Source organism: Phasianus colchicus, chromosome 5, assembly GCF_987193195.1.
Source record: "Phasianus colchicus chromosome 5, bPhaCol1.hap1.1, whole genome shotgun sequence".
NCBI classification, from domain to species: domain Eukaryota; kingdom Metazoa; phylum Chordata; class Aves; order Galliformes; family Phasianidae; genus Phasianus; species Phasianus colchicus.
In genome coordinates, this window is record NC_143440.1 from 10,729,700 (window position 1) to 10,757,299 (window position 27,600).

Genomic DNA, 27,600 nt, shown 5'->3' on the forward strand with positions numbered 1-27,600 from the left:
ATGCTGTTGCTGACCACAAGGATCCTTTGCTTCAGATATTATGAATCAAAAACTGACAGCTTTTGAAACTGGTTTACCCAAGCAGCCAGTGAGTAAACTCGTCTTCTTGTTGGTCAGGCTTAACAATTATTGCAGTGGGAATCTTCTCCCTGATGATCTCCTTTTCTTGCAGAGGAAATCCTTAATCTGGGAGGCCAGAAATCTGTCCTGTTGGAGTTGGTAGATGCATTCAAGGCAATGGTTTGCTGTGAGAATATTTGTGTTGTATTTAAACTCAGGAAACGTGGAGAAGTTGGGGTCAAATAGAGGTGAGAAAACTGGCTTTGAACGTGCTGAATGCTCAGCTTGTCACTGACTTCAGCTAAGTACTGTTTCTCTCTTTCCAGACTCTGTGGCAGATCGGTATCTGGTGCCTTTGGGGTAGTTTTGTGGTGTGTGAACAACCCCTGCTTTGCCTGCAGCCAGAAGAAGCTTGGCACATAGCTGTAGTTTCCCTAAGGACTTGATGTTTTATTTCTTTCTGCTTCTAGGTGTCAGTCAGTCTCTCCACCGCCTCTTTTGTCCCCGCCAAGAAGCCCAGCCTACCCGCTCAGTGACAGCGAGGACTCTTGCCAGGCCACGCGTCTCACCAAGGCCTCGGGCTCCCGCCTGCGCCTCAAGGACTGGAGCAGCCGCGCATCCGTGCTGCACAGCACCTCTACCAGCCCATCAGACACTGACTCTCCCAGCCACCCTCTCAAAGCCATCAGCGTGGGAGCTTTGGATAAAAGGCTGTCTGTGTTCAAGGCGGAGGACCAAAAGGAGAGCCCGAAGGAGGCTCAGGATGGGGATGCAATAGGGAGCCACCCTCTGGCCCGGAGCACTCTGTCCCTAGGCACTGCTGTGAACCTGAGGAACCTATCCCTCAGCCGGACGAGCGTCCGCTCCCAGGTGCTGGACATCAGGCAGAAGATCACAGAATGGGAGTGTCGTCGGGAGCCGTCCCCCAGGATGAACACGTGTGTGGACAAGAGGGATGCTGGGGAGAGGTCGGGCAGTGAGAGCTGCCCTAGCGTGCTGACCTCTCCTTGCAGCGACAAGACGTTTGATTTTAAAGGGTTCAGAAGAATGAGCCGAACTTTTTCTGAGTGCTCTTATCCAGAAACAGAGGAGGAGGAACTGCTGGACAGGGATTCCGGTCATCGGGTGGATAAGAGACCAGGCAGGAGTGACCTTCCTTCTGCCACTTTTCTCAAGGGCCATGTGAGGAAAGAGTCCTCTGCTGTGCTCAACAGGATACAGAAGATCGAGCAAGCGCTAAAAGAGCAGCCTGGCAGGGGCCTCCCCCAGTTACCAAGCAGTTGTTACAGCGTTGATAAAGGGAGGAAAAAGTCTCTGAGTGCAGTGGAGGGACTGAGTGAAAACCTAAGTAATAGCAAAGGAGGGAGTGTTATTTTGGGGAGTGAACCAGAAACACCTACGGAGGCTGAGATAAGCAGTAAGACAAAGCAGGGAGTTATAGCAAACTCTGCTGACCCTAAACTGCTTCTTGAAAGCTCAGCAAACGCCTTGGTGAATCCTGTCCCCAAACCCAAACGCACCTTTGAGTACGAAGCAGACAAAAACCACAAAAGTAAACCAAGCAATGGCCTACCTCCATCTCCTACGCCTGCTGCTCCTCCTCCCCTCCCGTCCACCCCTGCACCCCCTGTGACCAGACGGCAGAAGAAAGAGTCACGCTTTCACAGAAAATCCCAGAATAGGTAAAACTCAAGGAAATGTCTTCTGCTTGATCTTCAAATTAGTGGCTGTGGTTCATTTATTTAATTAATTTATTTATTTATTTTTAGTAACGGTAGGTCAGATCCTCCCGCTGATAGAGTGCTTTTGACCTGAGAAATGCTAGGAATTGTGTGTTTTTTGTTTTTTGTTTTATGCTGGGCTGCGTGGATGGGATGTGTGGGTGAAATAGTCCTGCATAGTCACAGTTTTGGAGTTCTCCAACCTGCGTTCCTCAATCCCTGGAAAAGGCTTTAGATCATTTTGGCACAAATGCCCTTACATGAGATTTTTAATGGAGCTTAATTTCATTATCCCCTTGTAGCGGGACCGTAACTCATCTGTTATAGTTCTGTCTGTCTGTTTACTGCAAAACATGTCTGCAGCAGATTTGTGTTTCCAAAGCTTGCTATCACAACAGCGGTGTCAGTTTTATGTGATAGTGGTGATGTTGTTTAATTCAGTGCTTAGAAATATTCTCCTAAGTTACTATCAGCAGCTGCAGAGGATTAATGTTGAGAAAACTATATTTTAGCACAGATTATTCTTGAGTTAATAATGAGCAGAGTATATGGCAATGTTTCCACAGCAGCCTGTGGAGTTTGACTTGTTTTAATTACATGATTCCCATTGGTTTTTTTGGAAATGGTGAAACTCATTCTGCTCTCCGTTTAGAAAACTATAGGAATCATTGGTAAACATTCAAACTACTGCATTTTGAACGTGTTCAGCTGTCTGTGAATGTGTACAATGTACAGCTGAAACCTAGTGATGAGCTTTGTAAGTAGCTACTAGACAACATTTCAAAGGAACATTAGGAATTCTGTATCTGGAGCTCGATGGTGTCTCAATTAATTACAAGTTGATGTCAGCACAACCTGACCTGGAGTGTTCCGGGGCAGGAAAAGAAAATCAGATTCTCTTCTTTAAAGAAACACCTGTTTCTGAAGTGGATCAGACAGTTCTGCTGGTGGCTTTTTTTCTTTTTTTTTTTTTTTGTCTTTGAGAAAGAGAAGGGGTAAAATGTGGGAAGTCAAGCTTTGATTAGTAGTGCTTATCTTAGAGTCCTGGCAATAATCTCAGATCAAATAAATCTAGGCTTTAATGAGAATCTGTGAAATAAAACTGACCTCATTTTGTTTAGCATAGCATATGCAAAGTATGGAAGACAAACGATGCTTTTTCAATGTTCAGGTATGAATAATAGTCTTTATTGGAAAGCTATGGGACAAGTCATAAAACAGTATGTAAAAATTGGTCTGTGTGGTGAGTGGAGGGAGGAATGGATCGTGAGAGGTTATTCTTGCCACAGGATCACCTTGTGACTAAGCTAACAAAGTCAGTCTTTGAGAACACGCTCACACTGAATTTGGGGCCACACAGGTCATCTAAGAATCACAGTATTTTGTTGCAATTCATTTTTGAGCTGAAATTTTGAAAGCTTTATTCAGGAAGAGGTGCAGTTTGTTCTTGTGCCTGCTGCTCGGTAGGTTGAGCTTCCTGTAATTTTATTAGAAAATGGAGCAACATGGTTCAGCAATGGATTCTTGGTCCTGAACGGTGCTGATAGGCATGAGTCCAAAGCAGAAGCAAAGTTTATCAATTTAAGTTGTGATTAGAAGAGTGGAGGCTTTACAATTCGTGGTGCTATCGTGTATCTGTTGATTCTTGTAAATCAGTTTGACATTTTCCAGAGTAGGTATTCATTTCCTTGGAACATATGTGTGGTTTTCTCAAGCTGGAATGTCATGAGAGGGGACTATGGATATATATTCTCTTAATAATTTGGTTGAAAGCAGCTTTTCTGGTGGTTGATTTAACTTCACAATAAAATGCCTGTCTTATTATCCTTATTATCCTGATAGCAAAGAATCACTTCATATTCTGAGGAGCTGGTGCCCAGGTAGCTTCCACATTTAATATCCATGTGAGATGAATGTTCCCTGGAGGCTGGAGATCTGATACTGACAAGTGGGAGAAAAGTGGTGGGATGATTTAATGTTAATCTATGTTGGGTAACAGTAAAGTATGGGAATCAGCACAGCCTTACAGCAACACCCTTCAGTGAGCCCATTTTTCAGTCCATTTCATCTTTAGCACTAAATCAATCGATCAGATTGATGAACACTAGCTCTGGTAGAGCTGGCAATGCAGACCATGTACCTCCCAGCTTCGGTGTGGATATTGTCTTAGAGAACATGAGTTGTGCAAACCAGGGAATAGAGAGGTCTTAACACCAGCTTCCTGCAGTGTGCATTATTATCCTAAGTCCAGTTACAGGTATGGGGCCAGACTTCTCACCCATGGTGTGAGGAGTAAATTTGTGCAAGAGGGTCCAGGACTCTCTTCCTCCAGGAACCCATCTGGGCCAGCTGCTTCTAGCTTTTTTTTTTCTTTTTTTTTTCTTTTTTTTTTTTTTTGCCAGAAAACCCAAATCGTCAGAACCCAAGCATCAGCCAGGGTTACTCATCCACCCCAGATAGCATTTATTTTCTCCATACTTTGTGCTTTGTTTCCAGTGTTTGACACGGGCTGTGCAAGGGAATTAGGTGACTTTTTTTAACATTCGACTCTGCCTTTGGCATTTTCACACTGTCCTTTACATGGGGAGTTATCTGAAGTTTCAAGGCCTACAAAGTGTTTTCAAACTAAGGTTTACATCTCCTAGGGCAACCAGTGGAGAAAAGCTTTCCAGAGAAATGTCTTTTTCTTGAGGAGAGAGAGCTGCATTTTTCTGGGACTTCTGGCAATGACAAAAAAACATATAATCTGAGGGCTGTGTGGCTGATTTACTCTGTAACCTTTGAAAAATGTCACATACTTTCTCCGTATTTTCTCCTTCTCTGTATAATGGGGATAACAATACTTCCAATCTCATAAAAGTGTCATAGTTTGTTATACTGAAGACTGCTGTCAGTACAGGACTTGAGTGTCCTCTACAAGTCCTCTCGAAGCATGACGTGCGATTTACTTTTTAGTCAGTTTGTATGCATTTCTTAATTGCTCAGATAACAGTTTGTGTCATTTTGCATTCTGGTTACTAATTAATTCTTGTTTTAAACTTCAGAAAATCCTTTGAGTTTGAGGATGCGTCAAGTCTGCAGTCATTGTACCCTTCCTCCCCCACTGAAAATGGGACTGAGAGCCAGCATAAATTTGGATCTAAGAGCACTTTAGAAGAAAATGCCTATGAAGACATTGTAGGTAAGAAGCTGTTGCAATGCATGCATTCACACGCGTTGCTGAGTTCAGAGCATGCATTGTTGAACGTGTGCCTCGTGCAAGAACATTCAGTGCAGTGAGTAAAGAGAGATTAAATGAAGGGGAAATGATTCCAGTGTATCAGAGCAAGCATAATTCTCTGTCTGCATGCAGGAGGTTTTGGTCCTTTCAAACTTCATTGAGTGGTACTGGAAATAGGCTTGTTAGCTTTGTTCCATGCTTTTCAGGATACAAGCATTCACATTCTCTTTACCACAACCTTGTCATGAAGAATTGAGAGGTATAAAAAATGTAAATAGATAGTTTACAGAGCTACCTAATAGCAAGATTAACCTCAGAGGCCTTGTGTAGTCAGCCTAAGCCTTTCAGGACTTCTGGGAGGACTACCCCAAAATGGTTGTATACAGCACAATTCCTGGTCTCCCTTCAGTCCCAGCTGCTGGTTAAAGAAAAATTAATTTCCTTCAGCTATAGAGCCATCAGGAATGCACAATGAAAACACTGTTTTGATTAAGCTTCACCAGAAAAACATGTTTCTTTTGGTCTTAGAAGGAAATGTATGGTCTGTGCATACATTCTTTTAACATCAAAAAAGTTGTTATAATTACCGAAAATTGGGCAGCCCTTCAGAGCATGGATTTTCCACACAAATGATGAATATCTGCACTATTTTTAACTCTTTCAGTGCTGTGCTATTGCAACGATACAAAGGATACTTAATTTTCCTTTGAACAGTGAATCTTATTTACTGAAAACTGGAGGGGTACCAAGATAGTTAGGGCCCTACAACACATGTCCCCTGAAGACAGGCTGAGGAAGCTGGGCTTGTTTAGTCTAGTAAAAAGGAGGCCCAGAGACAATCTAATACTGCACAAAATGTTTGAAAGGCAATCAGATATGATAGAACAAAACTCTTTTTGGTCATGACAGTTGATACAGCAAGGGGACAGTGACCACAGATTTTTGCCTGGGGCTTTGACCTACTGAATAAATTCTATCTCTGCTTTGTTAGCCTAAGTGAAAACAGGACTTTGTTCTGGTAAGCATCTTTCTTCAAATGAGAAGAAATCTTGAGTTCAGTAAAATAAAATCACAGTGGTCTCTTCCAGCTCATGGTAACTATAAGCTTGCTCTCTGCAGATTATAACTTGGGTACTTTGGCAGTAGGAAAAGAATGCAAAATTTCTCATCTGTGGATATACACAGATCTTCACTGTTTTGTACTGATCTTTAACAGTCTTATTCCAAATCACTTCACTCAATACAGGTAGTATGGGAGGAATACCAGGTCATTATAATTCTTATAAGCTGTCAAGCTTGATTAAAGACAAGCCGAAGTAGTTTGATCTCCAGCCTTATAGAAACTATCATAGTTTTCTGTATCACATCCGCATAATTTATACCAGTAGTGCTAGACCTCGATCTCGAAGTACCACTTTCATGTCATGCAGACCAGGTGCCTGTACGAGTGAGCTTATTGTATAAATTTACATCTGCTTCAAAGCTAGAAATAGTTCTGTCACTCCTGTGTTCGATTTTCTTTGCAAAGTGTTGCCCAAGAAGTGGTGGAGTTTGGTTGTTTTTTTTTTTTCTTTTTTTTTTTCTGTCTATAACTAAGGTTTTTGGTTGAATGAGGTTGATGCCTCATCCATGAAGGCATTCAAGCCAGGCTGGATGTGGCTCTGGGCAGCCTGGTCTCTGGTTGATGACCCTGCAGAGGAGTTGAAACTAGATGATCATTGTGGTCCTTTTCAACTCAGGTCATTCCATGATTCTGTGGGTATCTTACTTTCCCTAAATGCTTATAGGTAGCTCAAACAGCATCATTGTTTCCTTCTTTACTGATGAGAACACTGATGAACTGTTGTGGCTAATTTACATTATTTAGAGAACTGACTTTTTTGTGCCAAAAAAAAACAACCAAACAACTTTAGGTACTTTAAACCAGAAGTGATTATTCTTTGATGTCCAGTGGCATCATGAAAAAGTCTTTGTATAACTATGTAATATTAATGTACATTTGAATAATGAAATATCTGCACATTCATTTCAGGACAGATTCTGGACTGAAACATAATGATCCATTCTATTACAAACAAAAATCACGTTTATAAAGGGGCACTTATTCCTAATATTAAACAGAGCTGTATTCCTTGTGCAAAGAGCCATGTGGACTTCATTCATCTTCTGTACTAGCATTCACAGGAATGTGGCAGTCATAGTAAACTTAACATTGTTTTGCTTCTTGTGGTTTCGAGTGAGTCTTTAATAAGACCAAAATTGATGTGGCTTTATGAATCCAGTCGGGGAAACCATGCTTGGTTTTGTGCAAATTTAAGAAACTATCATAGTATTAAGAGATGTCTGAGACGGTTGCTTCTGCTGTGTTTATGGACAACAGTATTTCCTGTCATATGTGCCATATGGTTTCAGTATTCCAGTCTGTTCCCCTAAATACAGTTGAGATATTTAAATACTGTTATTTCATCTGTGCTGTCTCCGTGGTGTTTTTCACCTGACATCAAGAAGAAAGCACTTGTTATTGTCACCAGGAAAGATGAGAGTAAAGTGAAAGCAACGTTAAGGAAACGGTAGCATCTTTGTCTTAAGAAAATCTAATAAAACCATGTAAATTATCATTTGTGTTTGTAAGAGAAGTTGCTTTCACAATTTTGAAATTAAATAGAGAGAAAGAAATCTGCTGTGGCAGGGCAAGAACTGTTACTGTGTTTTTAACTTTTTAGAGTGAGGGACAGAGTAGAACAGGTGGAAATTTTCTTTAAATCAGTCTTTCAGTTCATTTTTCTTCATCAGCTTCTTAAGACGAGGAGCATAAATGTCTGCTCCTGCCCTGAAGAAGTGTTGGTGTTTCCTTGGCAGGAGATTCCCTGGGAATCCAAAGTCTGTAGAGACTTGGCTGTAGAGTTCTGATTCTGAAAGATCACATGCCTTTGTGTCTGGGGTTTGATATTGTTCATTATGACAGAGGCCAGCTTGAAAATTTGTCTTGAAATCTCCTCCACCTTCTTCTTGTATCTCCCTGTCTCCACACAGGTTTATCAGTGCTCCATGGAGGAGAGAGTAAGACAGTCATTACATGTTCTTGATGGGAATGAAGTCTTCTTCCCAGCACAGAAATGCTTAGAGACAGCTTGGATTCAGGCCCACCTATGTTTGTATTTGTTTATTGAGAAGCCAGTCAGAAAGTTTTTCTGGAACCTGTGAAGTTCTCAGTTATCTGAGTTAAATTATTTCAGATTGGCTTTAAATAAAAGGTGATAGTTAAATTGTGTGGGAAATCTGGCCTTCTGCAAAGGGAGGAAAATGAGAAAAGGAGAAAAACAGAAGAAATGAGGCAGTTGAAGGAGCTGCGGACAGCTGCTGTGTCTATTGTGAAAGCTCAAAGCAATCTAGAAAGTTAAGCAATGCACCCAGCCTATTGCTATCTCTGCAACCAGGATGAGTTTCCAAGTGGGATCTTTCTGGTGGGCTCCTGATGGGAGCTTCCTACAGCCCGTGGCCTGAGGGGCAGCTGGACCTGCTGGGGAGGGTTTGTTGTGCACCCTCCTGCTCTCTGGACCTGTTCAATGTCACCTTTTGGTAATTCTTAGCTCTTCCAACAACTGGGTGTTTCTCTTGAAAAGTTTTTTTTTGCATCTTAAGATGAGTTAGAGATGGGATAGCAACTTAATCACTGTGATTCTGGAAATATATTATGAAACCTTGTTACAACTGATGCCAAAGGTGACTGAAAAGTAAAACCATGTGGTCATACAAAACTGTTTTTCTCTATTGTCCATCTAAGCATCTCATCTCAGTTTGGGCAGAATGAGTTTCTTGTTTACTTCTGCACTACCATAAGACAGCTAGCTCTAGGTTAGCATGGGCCTTTCTCATAGTCAGAGTTGGGTGATAAACAAATCATTATAAAGCCCTCCTTTTTTATGAGGGAGAGTTACTTATATCCCCCATAGTCTTGTATTCAAGTTTCAGTTTATCACTCAGGAAGCAAAATGTTATTTTGATGTTTCCAGCTCTCCTTGAAATGAGTGGAGCACAGGTGATTGTTGTACATGAGTAAGTACAGTCTTCCAGAGAGATGAGAATGCACGGAGCTGGATTTGTCACGACTTTACAATGTGTCAGACCACATAAGAGAGGAAATGGAACAATATATCTCAAATCAGTATTATTACATACAGCATCAGGGCAGCCTAACCCAGGTGAGTTAGTTAAAAAAAAAGCAGGTCTGGCTCTTCAAGTAGGATCCTGAGTGTGGAGGGGAGGGAAAGCTGGTGGCTTAATCTTCCTTCCCTGTGGAGTCCAGTTCTCAAAACATTGTGATAGGGCACCACATCTCTCCTGAACAGATTAGCTGTTTTGAATTCTGATGTAAATTGGACATGGTACATGTCATGTAACAAATGGGATGATTTAGCTGTTTTACTGAATACTCCATTAAGCGTGCCAAAAGCTGCAGAGATGATGACTGAGGTCCAGCTGGAAGACGTTTCAGCTTCACATTGCTTTCAAATTAGAATATTTTGCAAAGTTCTTCCCGTAAACGTGGAAGAGGGTTAGTGAGCTGGGGCTCTTCATTTTTCCAGTAAAATCCCATCATCACATGCCACATTATTGTTTGTCATATTATAATACCACATTGTTTTCTATCATATAATCATCTCACATCGGAATAGTTGTATGAATCTGGGAGAAACTGGATTTGCTGGGCTGCTGTGAAGCTGAAGCAAACTTGGAGAGATTGCACCTCTGCCAACTGTGCTAGTCATCTCCAAGGCACTCTGAGCTTTTCATCAGACCCTTAGCAATAGTTCTTGAGATAATCTGTTAGTAAAAGAGCTATGATTGATGGTGCAGGCTGTGACCAGAGAAACGTGATTTTCTGTTTTCTTCCACGACCCTCACTTGCCTTTCAAAGTCTAAAAATCATGTGAGATTTTTCAACAGTTCAATTGTGGTAATTTTAATGTAGGGTAATGGCAGCCAAAGTGCATTAAATGACACAGTTTCCATATAGGCCTGTCAGAGAAGGGCCAAATACTCTAGCTGTCTCATCCTGCTGATGATTAGGCTGTTTGTTGTATGCCACACTGGGATACGTGTTATTTTTAATCATCATGTTATGATTCGTTTAGATTCCTAGTTTTCTGTGGAATTTGTTTCACTGCTATATCACCCTTGCGGCTTCTTTTGGATTCTCTGTGAGCTTTATATTGTGGTTTTCTAGACAGTTACTGTGCACATTGCACAGTGCAGCAGTGAAATGGAGAGTAAAATGATTGTGATGATGTTCTCCCATACCCTAATTTGAATTCATAGAGAGACTGCACTGAAGTCAACGGAGTTCAACCACTTTGAAGTGCAAGCCCTTTTTGCATGGTGATGCTGTACTGTGCTAACAGTTGCTCATTGGTTGCTTTCATTCATGTAATTTTGGACACAGTGCTAAATGGGTGAAATTTTTGGAGAATATTTTTATTCATTTATAAGATAAACTACTTCTGCAGCTAGTTCTTGCTTATGGTTACAAATGGAAGCTCTTACAGTTCCTGTAGAGAGAGCAGAGAGCTGAAAGTCTCTGCAGTCTTTCTTCTATTTATTGCCTGGCAAAGCAAAATTGGACAAGCTTAGAAAACAGTGATAAAATCTCCATTGCCCAGGGCTCAAAAGGCTGATCACATTTTAGATTCATCATCTGACGTGTTGCAGATGCTCTACTACTTTTCTGAGAACACAGTACTAATCTGATGCACCGGGTGACAGGACTTGAAGCAGGTAGTTGTTTGTAACCCAGTGCTGTTTAGAAAGAGCTTTTCAAAGCCACTATTATGTGTCTCAGCTGTAATTTGACATTGAAATAGTTCCCCTTTCAACAGATTCCTGGGGTAAATTCCTTAGCTGAGATGCACAGTTGCAGCTTCTCTGATGTTGAAAGAGCTCATCTGTGTCTTAAAGATCTAAGCTCAGATATTTTATGAAAGCATGGGGATTTTGTGGTTTTCATCCATTTGATCTGAACACGATCATAAACATCCTGATGGATGAGTGCTCCCCCAGCACTGGTTGTGTGATTTGGTGTGCACGTAATTTTATGAATAAAATGAATAAGTAGTGCATACATAGAAGAGTGAGAAGCCTTGTGCAGTTCTTTGGACTTAGGTGCCCCAGAGATGCTGGAGACCTGTAAGACTGCACAGCGTATGGCTCCCTTGCTATTACCTATGTCAGATGGCTTGCTTGGGTACAAGTTCTCGAGTGTTACTTAGTCTGAGTTCCACCTATCTGGCTCCCTTTTCCTGCCCAGGTATTGCCACTGCTTCTTACTCCTTGCCTCTTGAGGGGTGTGGTGTTTGTTCCCAAATATTCCCTGCAAAGGCAACTGAAGCTTTGATCTCCATGTTCTTTATAATGTAAAATAAATTAGTTGCACTATATTTTGTGCGCAAGCTCTAGAATATAGGAAATGGACACTTTGTCATTTGCGAGGTGCTGACACCACCTACCTTGGCCACATGTAGCTTGGGCTTTCAGCATCGTTCTCTGGAGATGGCATCTTCTCTGTGTGAGCACTGGCTCCTAATTTAGGCACAACATTTAAGGCCATTTAATGAGCCTTTTCCATTGCTATATAACCGCTACTTGTTTCTCCAGTCTAGAAAGAAAATTTCTGCCATTTATAGAGAAGAGTCTGCTGTTGTTCTTTTCCCCCTCGGTCTTACTTTTCTCTCCTTTCTCAGCATGAGGCAGGCTTGCTGAATCTGCCTCTGCTTCCCATTTGCAACAATTTGAGGGGCTGAACAGAGGAACGCTGCGTGCTGCCTCTGGACTTGGTGGGGCTGACTTGCAGAGCGTCACGGATGGAGGAATTGCAACCACTAGAGGAAACTCTTTGATGCTTAAGTTCAAGGCATTGCATTCCTCATGGCTTCTCTAAACGTCCCTGGCTATTTCATCTGTTTTTTTTCCTTTTCCCCTACGGACAAATTGTTAAATTGCCTGTGAGACCTTCTGAAGATAAATGTCTTGTAGATAAATGTCCTGTGTTTACTCAGCAGTTTGGTACATAGAATTTAAGAGAATGGGAAACTTGAAGGAAAAAAGAAAAAAAAAAAAGGAAATAAACAAGCCTGTAGAAGGAACTGATCAGACTCATCTGGGAGCAGGGCTGGTGATCAGAGACATTAATTACCAAAAGTTTGCTATTCCATGTGACCATATTTGTTCTGGGGGTCTGATTCAGCTTTCTTTGAAGTCAGAGTTTGTCTTCTCTTTTCTTGTGCAGCACTTTGATCAGCCTCATTAGGACAACAGTGGCCCTATAGTGTGCAGTCTCTCTCTTTTTGGCATTCAATAGAGACATCCATATGGAAGAAACAAGAACATTACTTTACTCTTTCATTATAAATGTGTTTTCCTTTTACAGCAAATCCAAATGAATGCAAAACCACTACAACATGCAGACTGTAAACATTCCTTGCCTTGGTCTCTGGGATTAGAGAAGTGATGGTGTGGAGGAGAAATGCAGTGATCAAAGCTGCAAATTTCTGGAACCAACTCAGCTATATGGAAGCCTTCCTCATTTTCATGTTGCAGCAGCAGCTGCCACCACTGCCATTCCTCTGGTGTGGGACCCAGACCTGCTGGTCACCTGTCCCCAGGCCTTCATGCCTATGGAGGGGTGTAATTGTGTACTTGGATGGGGTTGAGCTTGATCAAGCTGTTTCAACACCAGAGATTTCATGGAGAAAGAGGCTATTCTTTTTTTTTTTTTTTGATAAAAAAAATAAAAATAGATGAGGCAAATTTAATCTGAAGACATCATTAAAAAAAAGAAAAAGAAAAAAAAACACAAAAAACAAACAAAAAAACCAACAGAGATAATTTTATTTTTAAGTAAATGAGAACAATAAAATATAAGTGTTATTGAATAGCAAACCAAACTTCTGAAGAAAATCAGAAGGGCTATAGGGAAAGAGTTAAGATCTCTGTCGTGTCTCCACTGACCTCCACGTTACACTGAAGAGGAATTTGGCCTGAGCATTCTTCTGGTAGAGGATCTGAGTCAGAAAAGCAGCCTCTGCTCTTGGTTTCTTACTCCTCCCTCTGCTCTCATCCAAGACTTCTCTTGGTCTGTTTCTAAACTTAATATTTTATATCACTATTAGTATTGCTGAGTTTAGCTGGGTTCAGACAGTTCTGCTTTCCGTGATGTCTTGGAAGGAGAATCAGCATAAACTTATAAACTGCTTTATGTTTTAGAAAATATTTCTTTTTAGCTAATGAACTTGTTTCTTCTTGGGAGTTTGGATAATAAGCAGACTAACGCAATAAGATTTGTTTTCTCAAGGAAGCATATGTTTAATCACTGCCTAATGTAGCTGAGTATTTTGAAATCTGCTAATCCATTCTAAAATTCTTGCTTGACCTATACTTGACTTGGGCTTACGAGAAATTTTATTATGCTAGTGCAATCCATTTAGCTGTGAGTAAGTAAAAGCACTTTGCAAAGTTGACTCTTGCTGTGATTATCGTATCTTGAACTGCAGCATTTACAAGTAACAATTACTGTGCAATATCTATTTGTTTTTCTTTCTGCAGGAGTTAATCTGTTCCAAAGCCCTGTAAGGATATACATGGCTTTAAATTGTTTTCAAGAGTATTTATTGCTTCAGATTTGTTCTGTTCATTTTGTTCATCAAAAGGTCTTTCTTTTGCATACCTCATGCACCTGAAGACATTCTTTCCACGCAGCATGTGGACAGACTATTGATAGTGCAGCCTCTAGAATCAGATTCCCTCTGGATGAAATAATAGGTTGTGACTGCCAACTCAAACATTCTTCAAGAGCAGCAGTCATTCAGGCCTCTAATTAAAACAATGCTAAAGCATTCAGTCTTTCCTTATGTTTGACTAGAAATCTTAGTATGATGCACTGCTGAAGCAAAACTGTATTTTACTTGTAACACGTGAATGTGTGAACTTGCTAAGTGAAAGCTCTTATCATTGTAATTGATGAATCAAGCAGCCCTGTAGTTCAGTAAAGTAGAAGGCACAAACTGGTTTTGTTTTCCTGTGTGCAACCAGGAAATACGATATTCTGTCTAGAAAAAAGAAACTGATAGTGAAAAGAAGAGGACATTAATACGAACCTTGCTCTCACTGAAAATAACTGTACCTTGGCTGTCACCTCTGTAGAAGTGGTAATATTTTCTGGAACAGTGTGAAATGTAAGCTATACTGTAATTTTCTGTCCTCAATTCTTGATTAATACAGTATGCAGTAAAGCCTGGATTTCTTCTAAAGCTTATACGTAATTGTTTGAATTGTGATATAAATTCTATTAAATGCAGGAGTTCTATAGTCATCTTCAGATAAAACTACAAAAACCAGCTTGTCCAGAATCTTTGAAGTTCCTGCATGTTTCACATTTCTGCACATTCAAGATCTGAATTTGAGCAGATGATTTTATTGGGATGATTTTCTAGGTAAGGTGGTACGAAAACTGGAAGGGCTCTGTGTTTGAAAAGCCTGAAGTTCTATGCCAGTTGCTGGTTATGTACTGTCTAAAGAAGGGGATGCAAAACTTTCATTTTATTGGTGGTGTTCATTCAACTTTGTGCTTCTTAGTTTGGTGAGAGTTTGGTTTACTGAGTTCAGAATTCCTGCAAAGATGATGACTTGCTCTACCGATCCTTAGATGGAAATGGCTGCTGAAGAGTCTTGGATCTCCCTTAAATCCATCCTATAAATGTTGTTTCTGGTTTTCAAAGGCTGAAAAGACAGATTGCAGTATGCTTTTCAATTTATTTCTTATTTGTCTCACTTTTAGTGGTTAACTGATCAAACAGCTCTGTTTTACTGGTGGAATGAATGCTCCTCCAGGAGATACTAATTTCACATTAGTTGAAACGAATGGCTGCTTAGCTAGAAGGCATGATGTATTTTAAACAACACTTTGAGGATGCAGCATGGTTGGTGCAGAAATTCTTCTCTCATCTTCTTCATTTTCCAATCTTCTGTATCTTCTACATCTTCCAACCTTCTCTCTTGACACTGCTGAGCTAACGTGCTTATTCTTTCTCTGCCTGCTCCCTGGGCAGGGAGAAAAGTGAAAGTAGCATCAAATAAAAGTTGTCTTATCACGTGTAAGGGTGGTATGTTGAGAACAGTTATTTACTGCTGTTCTTTTCACCCTGTGAGTGGCTGCAATAGATTTGTAAAATCTACCGATATACTTTAACATAGTTATGTGCCTTAGTTTTTATATATCAATAAATTTTGAACAGCTGCAGATGCTCAGAAGCACATCTTGTGAAATCTTTGCATTTTATTAAAAAAAAAAAAAAGTTAAAAAAAAAAAAGTTGTCTTCATAGCCAAGTTTTCCTCCAAATACTTCCAGCTGCAGCGAGAGGGATGAGTCATGCTGAAAGCTGAGCAGCTTTTCTAAAAGTTTTTCACTTGGTTCACATGACTTTTTTTTTTTTTTTTTTAATTTACATTCCTTTCTGTTTTTCTTTTCTTTTTCTAAAAAAAAAAAAACACCAAAAAACGTGAAGGAGAGTCATCCAAGGAAAACCCGTATGAGGATGTGGAGCTGAAAGGCCGTCACGCGGGCCGAAAATCCCATCAGCTCTCCGAGAACTCCCTAGATTCTTTGCACAGGATGTGGACTTCGCAGGACAGGAAATACACATCACCTCCCCAGGTAATGCACGGCGTCACAGGGCGTGAGGGCACATTTCTTTCTGCACTTGAAAGCTTGTTTAAAGCTGTTGCAAGAGAATCAATCGTGGCATAGGAGGAAGAGCAGCTGTACTGAATGAAAAAGAGTATCTGGAAAACGAGTGCAATGAAATCCATAAATTGTTGCTGCGAGTGCTCTTGGCAGCTGCAATCGCGAGTCTCAGTGCTGCACTGAAGAAGCTGGTTGCTGTTTGGAGTAGTCCTGACGAGCTATGGCCAGATGAGTTTAAGCAGAACCCTCTGCCAGCTGTTTGAGGAGCTGAATCTGGCCCTAAATCTTTTGTGTAGGTTGCGCCTCTTTGTGAACTACTTCAACGTTTGCTGTGGGGTTTTTAGCAGGATGGGAGGGAGAGGTCAGCATCTTAATCTTTCCCATGTATTGTTACACGTGGCCTGTTGTGACATGTTAATATGAAGTATGTAATGTGGCATTGTATGTTTCACACAATGTTTCTTGTAAGATGGAGAAGGCAAAGTATACCCCTTTACTCCCCCTCCCAGTGAAGAAATGAATAATACCATAATCAGAAAAACCAGAGTGTCTGCATTTAACAAAGCTGTATAAGCCATGTTGGCAGCATAAAGTAAAACACCTGCAGACTTTCTGTTTTGTGGTGAATTTTCCAAAGCAGTGTGTTTTCTGTGAAAGCTATGAAAAGCCAGGTTGCTTTACTGTTTATGGGATCGTTGTGTTCATAAGGAAAAATATAAATTTATGTTAATTTTGAGATTTGAAACCTCTTTGAAAGGAACTTTGTTTTGCACTGAATCAACAGAAAATTTGCATTTTAATGAAAGGTCACAAGAGTCTACTATTTTGTCATGTAAACTGACCTAGAACAAAACAAAATATATTTTCTTTTGCTATATTTGGGTACACATGGGCACCACAGTCCTAGAGATAAAAGTATTACCAAGATTCTTAGCATACGCCTGGCCCATCATCTGTAAAACAGAAGTGTTTTCTGCTAAGCTACTGAAAAGGGAGCAAGTAGGAAGTGACCTCTGGAGGCCCCTTTCAGCCCCAATGATTCTGATTTTGTGAACAGAGAGTATAAAGTGAGTGATCAGGCAGAGTAAGGAGAAAGATAATTTTGTAGTGAGAGAAGTATTACAAAGAACAATTATTTTGGGCTGTACCCTGTGTGTTAACAGTAGTTGTGGTAGCATTTAAGCCATCCAAAAGGATGAACCTTATAGGTCCATGGTAGTAATATGCTGTTCACTCTTCTGTGTTTTACAAAGGGAGACCAAAGAATTTATGGATTACAGTGATTTCTGAAAGATTTATCAATAAATAAGTATTATTTAGTATCTGTGCAACAGGGCTCTTTATTCTGGTAGCTTCTTTTTGCAATGCTGCCAGGAGTTTCCATTAGTGCCGTAATTGTGGTGTCATTTTGTTGATTCGTAGAGCAAAGGGACACTAAGGGCAGGTCAGCTATGGACCTGGGTAATTCTTCAATGACCAAAAAATAGAACAGTCTCAATTTCCTGAAAAAATGGCAGCTTTGGCAACAATTAATCACCCAGTTTTTCCAGCATGGCAACATAGCTGGTTTAGCAACGTGACTTCAGATGATGAACAAGACAGAAGGGATCAGAAAGTCAGCAGGCTTTCACCAATCATCTCCAGAAGTGTTTCGTTCATTGAAGTATAGTCTGCTGTAGATTTTCCTGGCATGCAGACCTGTGGTAAGCAGAGACCTCAAACACTGGCTTGTGGTAATTTTAAATCCCGTAGTGACTTCTCCTTTCCTGTTTGTTATTTCCAATTCTTTAAGTCGTAAGCTACAAGAAGGATGCTTTATTGATGACATTCTGTTTGTGATGCAAAACCCACACATGCAGAGACACCCTACACTTAATTCCAGATCAAATGGCCCTGTGATGGGTATGCTCTCCCAACTATTACAAATGGGATATTTACTACTGCAGGTGTACTGTTGTTAACACTGCTAATAGAACATCAGTGAATGCCAGCTGCCAGCTGTTCAAGAAAATGGTACTTTTTTAAGGCATGCTGCTGTCCTAGATATGTAAAGGACTGTTTGGTGGACTGTCAGGGTGAGGTGCAGTGTTCTGGAGGGAAACACTTTCTGTCTTTCACTTGCATCACAGGGAAGCTGGGAAGAGAACCGTAGGACCTGATCCTGCCAGCCTGCAATTAACCTTCCCAAGAACTAGGCAGAGCTGCTCTGAGATCTGTTCCAAGAGAGCCCCAGTTTTTTGAAGATAGATGCTTCTTGGTACTTAATCCTGTCAGTGAGGTTTTGCTTTCCTGCTGCAGTAATAACCAATTTGTCTTTTAAAGTGAATTCCTTGGGAAGGCAGGACAGAGTTGTAATAAGATCTTTGTGTATTAACAGATCTCAACTTTGACACCATGGAAATACAGCAAGCTTGATTTCCTACTTTCTCAGGAATAAAATAGCAGCTTCAGTGTAGTCCCTCTTGACTTTCACCACTGTGAGAGAGATCAGGCCCATCATATCACTGTTTTGATGTCAGCCAAACTTTAGGTTAGGTTTGAACACTTACAGCGTTGAGGTGATGTGAGTACCTGGAAATTCAAAGCCAAATGCAGTTTCTTGTTTTCTTTGAAATTTAGATAAGGGTATTGACCTTTATCTCTTCAGTTTGACCTTTACCCCTCTTTTCGCACGTACTTTGTAGAGATGTGGCTCACCTGGCGTGATGTATTTATACAGCCGCCACTCACGCACAGAGCTTCTTCTGCACTAAATGTTGCTGAGGAGGGGAAGAGCTCAAGCTGTTCTTGTTCCCACAGCTACCTTCAAAGCCCAGCAGCCAGTCTCTGCGTGTTGGGAACTGGTCAGAAAGGAAGAGCCACCGCTTACCACGGCTACCCAAGCGGCACAGCCACGATGATATGCTGCTGCTGGCTCAGCTTGGCATTCCCTCCTCCCCCACCAGCCTTAATGAGGACAGTCTGAGTACTGCAAGTGAGCTGCTGTCTACACGCCGGGCCAGGAGGATCCCAAAGGTACTGGCTGGGTGATCTTGTCCCAACAAATGGTTCTCTGGTTGCAAGGCCTCAGATACAAAGCTTATGATTGGAGATACGTCACCTGCCTGCAAAAACCTGCCATTTTCTATCCAACATTTAGCCTTTATTGAAAGCTCTTTTTCTTGGTAAACAAAATATATTCCTTTTTACATGGACCCCAGCTGTGAAAGTCCCTTCCCTGGGAGTGAGTAACTCTGCAATTTGTTTGCACGTGCAAACATTGGACTGCCATCTTTGCAAAGAGTTTCTGCATTTATTTACAACTTACCCCATTCTCATAACCCCATTGTCTTGAAGTGAAAAATAATTTTCTACTTGTCAAGGAGTTCAAACTTTCCAACTCAAAATGAGATGTGTAAGAGAAAAAGCAGAAACTAACCAGTGAAAAAACCCAGCCCAACAAACCAAACAACAAATCAACCAGAAAGACCAATCAGACCTTCTCTTGTACAATAGCAGTAGAGAGAACAAGCAATATGTTCACTGTTGGCCTGTGAAGAGTCAGTCTTTTATTGTATATTCAACTCTTTTCTGCTCTTTTTAGAGAGTATATTTTTAAGTATGCGGCTGTAAATATTGTGAATGGATGGAGATTTTTATGTTCCTGTCAATTAAACGAAATTCTGACTCAGCCAGAAGCAATCAAAAGGAAGGAAATTAATTTTATGTCCTTACTATTTACTATAATTTTATTTTCATGAAATACAGTATTCTACTGCACATATGAGCATACATCTGTGGAGGAAGTTACAGAGTAACTTGCAGAGTAGCATACTTCTTGGTTTTGAGTAAAACTTGGAAAGTTTGGATGTTACTTTTGTACCCAACATTCAGATTTGTTGCATTTAAGGAATAGATATTCTCCTCGTATGAAATTATATTTTAAGTATATGAATGTTCAGAATTTTATCAGAAATCTCACAATTATTTCTCCTTTTGACAGCTCTAGCTCCTAGAATCTCATATTACTGGATAATCTCACGTTTTAATTGAATAAATATTAGTTATTAGAGAAAAGCTCTTACCTGAGAAATAACTGTTCTGCATCACTACCCGGTGCCTCCACAGATGCAAAACCTAAAGGGAAGATAACATGGATACTTTATGAAACCATATCCAAATGCTTTAAAAAACCTGGACTTCATTCACTGGTGTGCAGGTTTCACTATTGGTGAAACAACCCAAGCAGACAAAGCACCGGGCAGTCCTGTGAAGGGAGCACAATATTTCAGCAAGACCTTTCCCAGGATGGCTTCTGTTCTCCCCTAGAACTGATTTTGATTTAGTTATGGTTAGCTCCTCAGATTTGCTGTCCCAGCTCCTTTGGGATTCTCCCACTGCTATCTGTGCATCATGTACCCAACCACATTCTTATGTACTCTTGGAAATGGAGGGGAGGGGACTTGTTTAGTTCAGTTCTTTCTGTGCTTGGTAGAAGTATAAAGAGAATTTATGCAGTAAATGTAAAATTTACCATGAAAATTAGGTATGTATTTCAATTAACACTCCTGATAAAACATAGCCAGCATGATTCAGCTGTTGGAAGAACTGAGTGCAAATTTGTTCCAAATCTGTGCTCTGTTACTGACTTTCTACTCTATGGCAAATTAATTTCTCACTCTGTTTCCCTCTTAAAGCTGAGGTAAAGCAGCTTTTGCAAATTGTACTATACTTCTATGAGTAAAGCTGCTATGGAATGAAATAAACTGTTACTGACTCATTAGGTCATTATGAAGATTAATTGCTTCGTATTTATGACTCTTCAGAAATTATAGTATATTGTTTAAGTACTACTTTTTGGTAATCCCAATCTCTTGTTAAAGTCATTAAACATGAATATTTTCCATTATCTCAGATTATTTTGGATAAAAGATTTTTATCCATATTAGCCCTGTGGAAGGAAGTCGTAAAAATGATTACTGGGAATTGAAATTCTGGCTGCTGCTGGCTTTAGCCAGCACCAGTAGCCAATTTCAAAATAATTTTGTAGATAAGGTTGGAGAAAGTAAATGCAGCACCTCTGAAGGTCAGTAAGGATGGCACAGGTTGGAAGGGGGTGGGAGAGTCCATATGGGCCAAATCCTCAGCTGATATGATAGGGCTTCAAAGCAGCACACTATTCTGTTAGGTGTAAAGGCTTTAAAAACCTAGGGCCAACTCTTTCTCCGAGAGAGAGAAATGCAGAGGATAATAGAACACTCTTTGAACACTCAGTCAAACACTCAATCATGGTGCTCTTATTGCAAATGTCTAAGTCATTTTTGAAAATAGGATCTTGATTCTGGCGTTCTTTGTTTTTGAAAATATAACTATAGGCAAAGTAGTGAGATTCAAATAAGTGATTCAAGTGTATGGGATTCAAAATAAGGGAGAAGAGAAAAGCCCTTTGAGCTGATAAAGGTTTTAGGGCATCTAGTTAGTCTGTCATCCACTGTCAAATTGTTTATTCGGATTGGTTAATTAATTAAGTTTCCTAGCAGAAAAGTGATTTGCCTAACTGGTTGTTCTCTTTCTTATTTTACAGCTTGTCCAGAGAATCAATTCCATCTACAGTGCAAAAAGAGGAAAAAAACGATTGAAGAAGCTTTCTATGTCCAACATTGAGACTGCATCCCTGAGAGGTGCGACACACACGTCATAGTTTAGTGAATCCATTTGATTGTTGCAGAAGTAACAGATTTCCTTCTGTTCACATCTGCTCCAGGCTCAACTTTGTTTAGAGTTTTCTGCTGTAAAAGATGGTAATTTTTTCTTGTGAGAGGAAAAAAATGGGAATGAGCTAGAAAATAAATCAGATTTTCACTGTTGTCTATTCTATTAATCTCATAACCATCCTGACTCACCCAGCCCGTTCTTTAGCTCAGATTTTCAGTGGTTTATGTCTGTAAGTTTTTTCCAAAATTTGCAATTTTAACTCTATAATTCTTAATTCTATATTTTTTCCTGGCATGAATGTGTGAATATAAACTCTGCCTGCAATTCAGATTCCTTCTGGAAAAGCATGGTTCCAGAAGGAAATTCAGGCTGTGTTTTTAGTATGAGTATGATGAAATTTTAATGTGACAGAAACACATTTTATTTTAAAGTTACTTTTGCATGGTACTCTCACTCAGTCTGGTCAATTCTGCTATCTGAAAATATTACTCAGGCAAGGTTCATAAGGCTTCCCTTGACTTCTCAAGTACATAACTATATTAAAGAAAAATTGCAAGTTTGAAAAAGTATCGGAATAGTTTACACAGATTGGGCTTCAGTGCAATGATTTGCTACAATGGAGAATGAATTCTGCGTTTTCATGAAGCTTTTATTCTCTAGCAAAATTGTGACTTATTCCAATGGAAAGATAATCTGAACAGCCATTCAAACTGTTTATTTCAAGATGTTTGAAAACTCCAGAGAGAGCATGTCTGGATCACAGGGTTCAGTGTGTGATGTGTTTTTCCCCAGTTTCACCACAGTAAATTGAGTTCATGTTTGCTTTGGTTTTGCATTAACTGGTCGCTCTATCTCCTTTCCAGATGAGAACAGTGAGAGTGAGAGTGACTCAGATGACAGGTTTAAAGGTAAGAGGTCGGACTTCAGTACCTTCTAATCAGACACTGTTACTGACTCTGTCAACATGTAATCTACTACTGAGCATTGTTCCTGTCCACAACATGTATTTTCCTTTGTGAATTATGCTAATTTTATTATTGCAGAGCTAACAAAATTTACAACACAGGAGTATGAATGTAGAAAGTATAGACAGAAAGAACTGTGAGGATCTAACAAGGATATGGCCACTGTGCCATATAATAAGAATAGGACCTTCGATAGGTTTGCTTTGTTGGTCACTTCATGGATGCTGCTGTTTTCCAGAATAGTTACCAGGTGCAAACTTAGAGGAATGAGGTTGGATATATAAGCTCTCTTCTTATTCATACACTGCTTTAAGTGCTAACTGCAGTTGGAGTCAAAGTATTGGGTATGATCCAGCATAGCAGTTCTTATATTCTTTCATAGGCATACAGTCTGCAAATTATAGAAATTCATAGAATTTATAGATGTTATAGAACTTACAGAACATTTAGAGTATATATTGTAGAATTTAGAGAATTTATAGAAATTTATTCCAGAGTTCTAAAGGAACAGGCTGAAGTGGTTGCCAAACTACTCTCCATCATGTCTGAAAAATTGTGGCTGTCAGGCCAAGTCTGACAAGTCCCCGCTGACTGGAAAAAGAGAAACTTCACTCCTGTATTCAGGAAGGGAGAAAAGAATACCCAGGAAACTACAGGCCAGTGTGCCTCATGTCTGTGCCTGGGAAGATCATGTGGTGCAGATTCTCCTGAATGAGATGTTAAGGTACATTCAAGATAAGGAGATGACTTGAGACAGCCAACATGACTTCGGTAAGGGCAGATCATGCACAACCAATCTGGTGACCTTCTGTGATGGAGTGACTGCACTGATGGACAAAGGAAGGACTTGATGTTGTCAGCTTGGGTTTGTGCAAGGCCTTTGACATGGCCTTGTACCACATCCTTATCTCTAAAAATTGGGGAGAGGTGGATTTGAAGGCTGGTCTATTAGCTGAATAAGGAATTGATTGGATGGTCATAGCCAGAGCTCTATGTACAAGTGGAGACTGGTCACAGGTAGTGTCCCCCAAGGGACTGTCTTGGGACCAGTGCTCTTCAACATCTTTATCAATGAAATAGACAGTGGGATTGAAGGTACCCTCAGCAAGTTTGCTGATGACACTAAGATGAGTGGTGCAGTGGACGCAATAGGAGGAGGGGATGCCATATGGAAGGACCTGGATATGCTTGAAAAGTGGAAATCTAATGAGGTTTAAAAGGCCAAGTGCAAGCTGTTACACTTGGGTCTAGGCAATCCCAGATTTGATTACAGACTGGGAGAAAGACTCCTTGAGACCAGCCCTGAGGAGAAGGACTTGCGGGTCCTGATGGTTGAAACGCTGATCCAACAGTGTGCTCTTGCAGCCTAAAAGGCCAACAGCATCCAGGGCTGCATCAACAGGGGAGTGGCAGCAGGGAGATGAAGGTGATTGTTGCCCTTTACTCTGACCTTGTGAGGCCCTAACTGGAGTACTGTTCAAGCCTGGGGCCCTCAGTATGGGAAGGATGTCCAGACTGGAGAAGAGAAAGCTCCAGGAAGACTTCATTGCAGTACTTGATGGGAGCTTAGAAGCAGGAAGGGGACTGACTTTTTACATGGTATGATGGGGATAGGACAAGGGGAAATGGCTTAAACTAGAAGATTTAGGATAGATATTAGGAAGAAATATTTTTACTTAGATGGCGACGAGGTGCTGGAACGTGTTGCCCAGAGAGGGTGTGGATACCCCATCTCTGGAGTCATTCAAAGTCAGGTTGGATGGGATCCTGTCAGTTGGCAATCCTGACAGTGGCAGGGAAGTTGGAACTAGATGATCCTTAAGGTTCCCCCTCAGTGGAAGCCATTCTATGACTCTGTGAAATTCCTCTCTCAGCGTGCAGTACCTGCACAAACTCCACTGAGGTCAGGCCAGTGAGTTAGTGTCTCATATTCAAGAGACCGGATAAATGGAGAGAATTACAAAAAAAAATCAGATTTTATTCCTAAAAATCTATCATGTAATTAGTAAGAGAGGTGAAAAAAAAAATAAACCCACAGGTATGCAGAGCTATTGTAATAAGATGAGGACAAAGCCTTCTTATCTATCTACTGCAGGTTTTTTCTTGGGATTTGGCTTCCCTGCTTGTGCAGTCAGATCATGATCCAAACTTTCTATCAAAATAATTTGTAATTCTTGTGTTGTTGGACCAGTTGTATGCCAGCTGGTCATCAGAGCAGTTTCTTTTATTTTTGCTGGTTAATTACTGCTGAGATCAAGTGCTTATGACATCTTATTTCCTTACTGCAAGGGGAAACATGCCTTTTGTGAACTGTGTCTACAAATATAACCTTATGGGATGGACATGTGCTGCTAATAGTTTGACTGCCATTGCAGAGAGATCCTGCTGTGAAGAGGTGGGAAGAACATGCAAGCAGCTGTTTTTACTTAGGTTTTTTTTCACTTAATGCTGGTCAGAACTGAAAGATCTGAAGACACATCACTGCATCAGGGCTGTTCCCGCAGAGCTGTGCTGCACAGTGACCAGTCACAGAACCATTTTTCACCACATGCAAATCAGGCCTGAGGTGAAGTGTCACCCTGGAAGTTCTGGTGCATTTGCATGCTGATGGAAGAGATTATAATATAGTCTTAGACATGAAGAAAAAGCAGATCTTTGGCAGTGTAACAGTTATGAACTGCAAATGATTTCAGTGACTTAGTGTTGCATCACTTCACTACTTGGAGAGAGGTTTGATTTATAGGTGGAATTAGCGAGGCAGTACGAAGGCCTGATTTTGTAAGGAGAACATGCTTAGAATAATACGCTGGCAAACTGGAAGTTCTTTGTGAATGGCTGTGGCTCACACGTACACATTATACTCCCAGGTAATGATCTGTATCTTTTTTTTTTTTTTCTTTTTAATGCTAGCTCATACCCAGCGCCTAGTGCATATCCAGTCAATGCTGAAGAGAGCTCCGAGTTATCGAACTCTGGAACTGGAGCTCATTGAATGGCAGGAACGGGAGTTATTTGAATATTTTGTGGTAGTATCACTGAAAAAGAAGCCTTCTAAAAATACTTACCTCCCAGAAGTGACATATCAGTTTCCCAAGGTAAAAGAAAAATTCTTACGTACAACTTACTCTAAATGCTTTCTAAGATCCTCATTTTGCTAAAATCAATGATGTGAATAAGTGGGAAAATTAATTGAAATCTATTTCTTAATTGGAGCTAATAATTCAACTTTCAGAATTTGTATAAAGAAAAGAGCATTGAGAAGGTGGCAGAAAGCTTTCCCTATTTACAAAACTGTCATTTCCAGTGCTGGAGAGTTTGGCCCAATTTTAGGTGCTTTAAATATTGTGTTTAAATTCAGTTTCTAAATATTTCCCTTTCAACTCCATTTAGCTCTGTCAGGGTTTGTTCCAAAACTCACTGAAGTCAATAGAAAGACTTTTGCTGAACTAGGGCTACTCTGGCAACAGAAAGACATTTCAGATGGGAGTGCATTTTAATTGGATGTTGTGCAACAGGGGAGTTTGGGTTAACTTAGGCAAACCAGCAGTGATTATTTATGTTGTACTATCCTCTAAAAGCCTCTCTTGGGGTCATGCCTCACTCTGCCAAGCACCAGTAAGGAACCAGCTGATGGGCCTTTGCTTTTCAGTGCTCAACAGCAAACCCCTGCCTCCCCTCAACTCCTGAGAGGTGCTGTGAAGCTGGCCCTAACAGTAACTGATTTAATTTCTATTCTTCCCCCCCACAGTTAGAAAGGCCAACCAAGCAAATGCGTGAAGCAGAGGAGCGTCTCAAGGCCATCCCTCAGTTCTGCTTTCCTGATGCTAAAGACTGGCTCCCTGTCTCTGAATACAACAGGTATATCCTCTGGTGCTCCTCTGCCTCACAGTGCTGATGCAGTGCATCTGGAGCAGCTGCAGGCTTGCCGATGCCCAATTATGGAAGCAGCAGTTTAAGTCTTGGCCACTTTAGGCTCAAGCAGCTGTATTTAATTTTTTTAGGTTCTGTATTATATTTCTTCCCCATTCTGCCCAGCTCATCAGCCTGTGTGGCTGAAGGTTGAAAAGATCTGAAGGTTCCTCTCAGTGCTGAATCCAAAAAATGCAAATGGAAGTATTTAAAATAAACCTTAAAAAGGACCCTGCCCACTACCTGCTCTACTCATGTACCCCAGAATGCTTACCTGATGTTGCATGCCACCTCTACTGGCCCAAAGTGAGGAACACTGTCTTCCTACACTTATATATGAATGAATATATGTGAGGAGAGGGTAAAGGAAGGGAGAGCCAGCCTTCCGTTTTCTTCTTCATTTAAAAGAAGCTTCAAATTTATTTATTTATTTTTTCCCCTGAATCAGTGAATCTGAACTTGCTGGTCTGATGATATAGTAGTAAAAGAAGGGGAAGAAGGAAGAAATATCCCAAAATATGAAATGTCTTTTAAAGATGCGTGGCATGAGGTGTATGTAAATGAAATGTTCAGTGTGTGTCTTAAGGGACTTTCAACAATGGCAAGAAACTAGCATTCACCTAGGAATCAATGAAGCCAAAAATACGCATGGAATGTTTTACTGGCTTAGGTATGATGTGTGTCACATAACTATGTTATATTCAGTGTTGCTTGGCTATATTACTCAGTATTTTTAAGCACCTGAACAACAAAGTGTAGAACACACTGAAGTAAAACTGTGTGGACAACATTGCTGGGAGCAGCATGCAGATCTGCTTGCACAGCATTCCACCTCTTCTGCTGCTGCTCTGCTAGACAGATTTTCCAGAGCCCATGTTTGTGAAATAAGATATCCCTATCATATTCTGCTATAATTATATAAACCCTGGCATTAAGAAGTGTTTTATATAATGCCATTTCAAACTTGCAAAGTAGTCAGGAACGTTTATCAGCCAGTATGCAAATTCACAAACCCATTGTGAATCTGTATTATTTTTAGATTAGCAAATGATTTCTCTACTCTTAGAGAATATCTAGGGTTCTCCCTTTGAAAACAAGGCACAGTCTAAAAGAGGATGTAACTAAAACATAAAGGATACACAGCATTTGAACACTGCTCTCAAAATCTGATTCTTACATTCCTTCTGCAGTATGAAGACATTGCTATGCCACTGAAATTCAGCACCTATCTCTTCCTATAAGAAAATAGCTAGGTTGTCCAGGACTGTGCAGACATTTTTACTTTGCTCTTGTTG

General features: G+C 40.5%; 1 protein-coding gene across 9 annotated transcripts in view; it reads left to right on the forward strand.

Moving 5' to 3' along the window:
* DENND2B (DENN domain containing 2B) overlaps positions 1-27,600 on the forward strand; it is a 154,753-nt gene that overhangs the window by 91,959 nt on the left and 35,194 nt on the right. For 7 of the 9 annotated variants that reach the window (XM_090140471.1, XM_031613963.2, XM_090140472.1 and 4 more), the window contains 8 exons: positions 531-1,742; positions 4,826-4,962; positions 15,559-15,707; positions 18,537-18,752; positions 21,301-21,397; positions 22,295-22,339; positions 25,307-25,491; positions 26,145-26,254. In XM_090140471.1, coding sequence (XP_089996597.1) covers positions 531-1,742; positions 4,826-4,962; positions 15,559-15,707; positions 18,537-18,752; positions 21,301-21,397; positions 22,295-22,339; positions 25,307-25,491; positions 26,145-26,254 — 2,151 coding nt within the window. The remainder of the gene's footprint in view (positions 1-530; positions 1,743-4,825; positions 4,963-15,558; positions 15,708-18,536; positions 18,753-21,300; positions 21,398-22,294; positions 22,340-25,306; positions 25,492-26,144; positions 26,255-27,600) is intronic. The other 2 variants (XM_031613965.2, XM_090140476.1) reach the window with 1 other exon arrangement.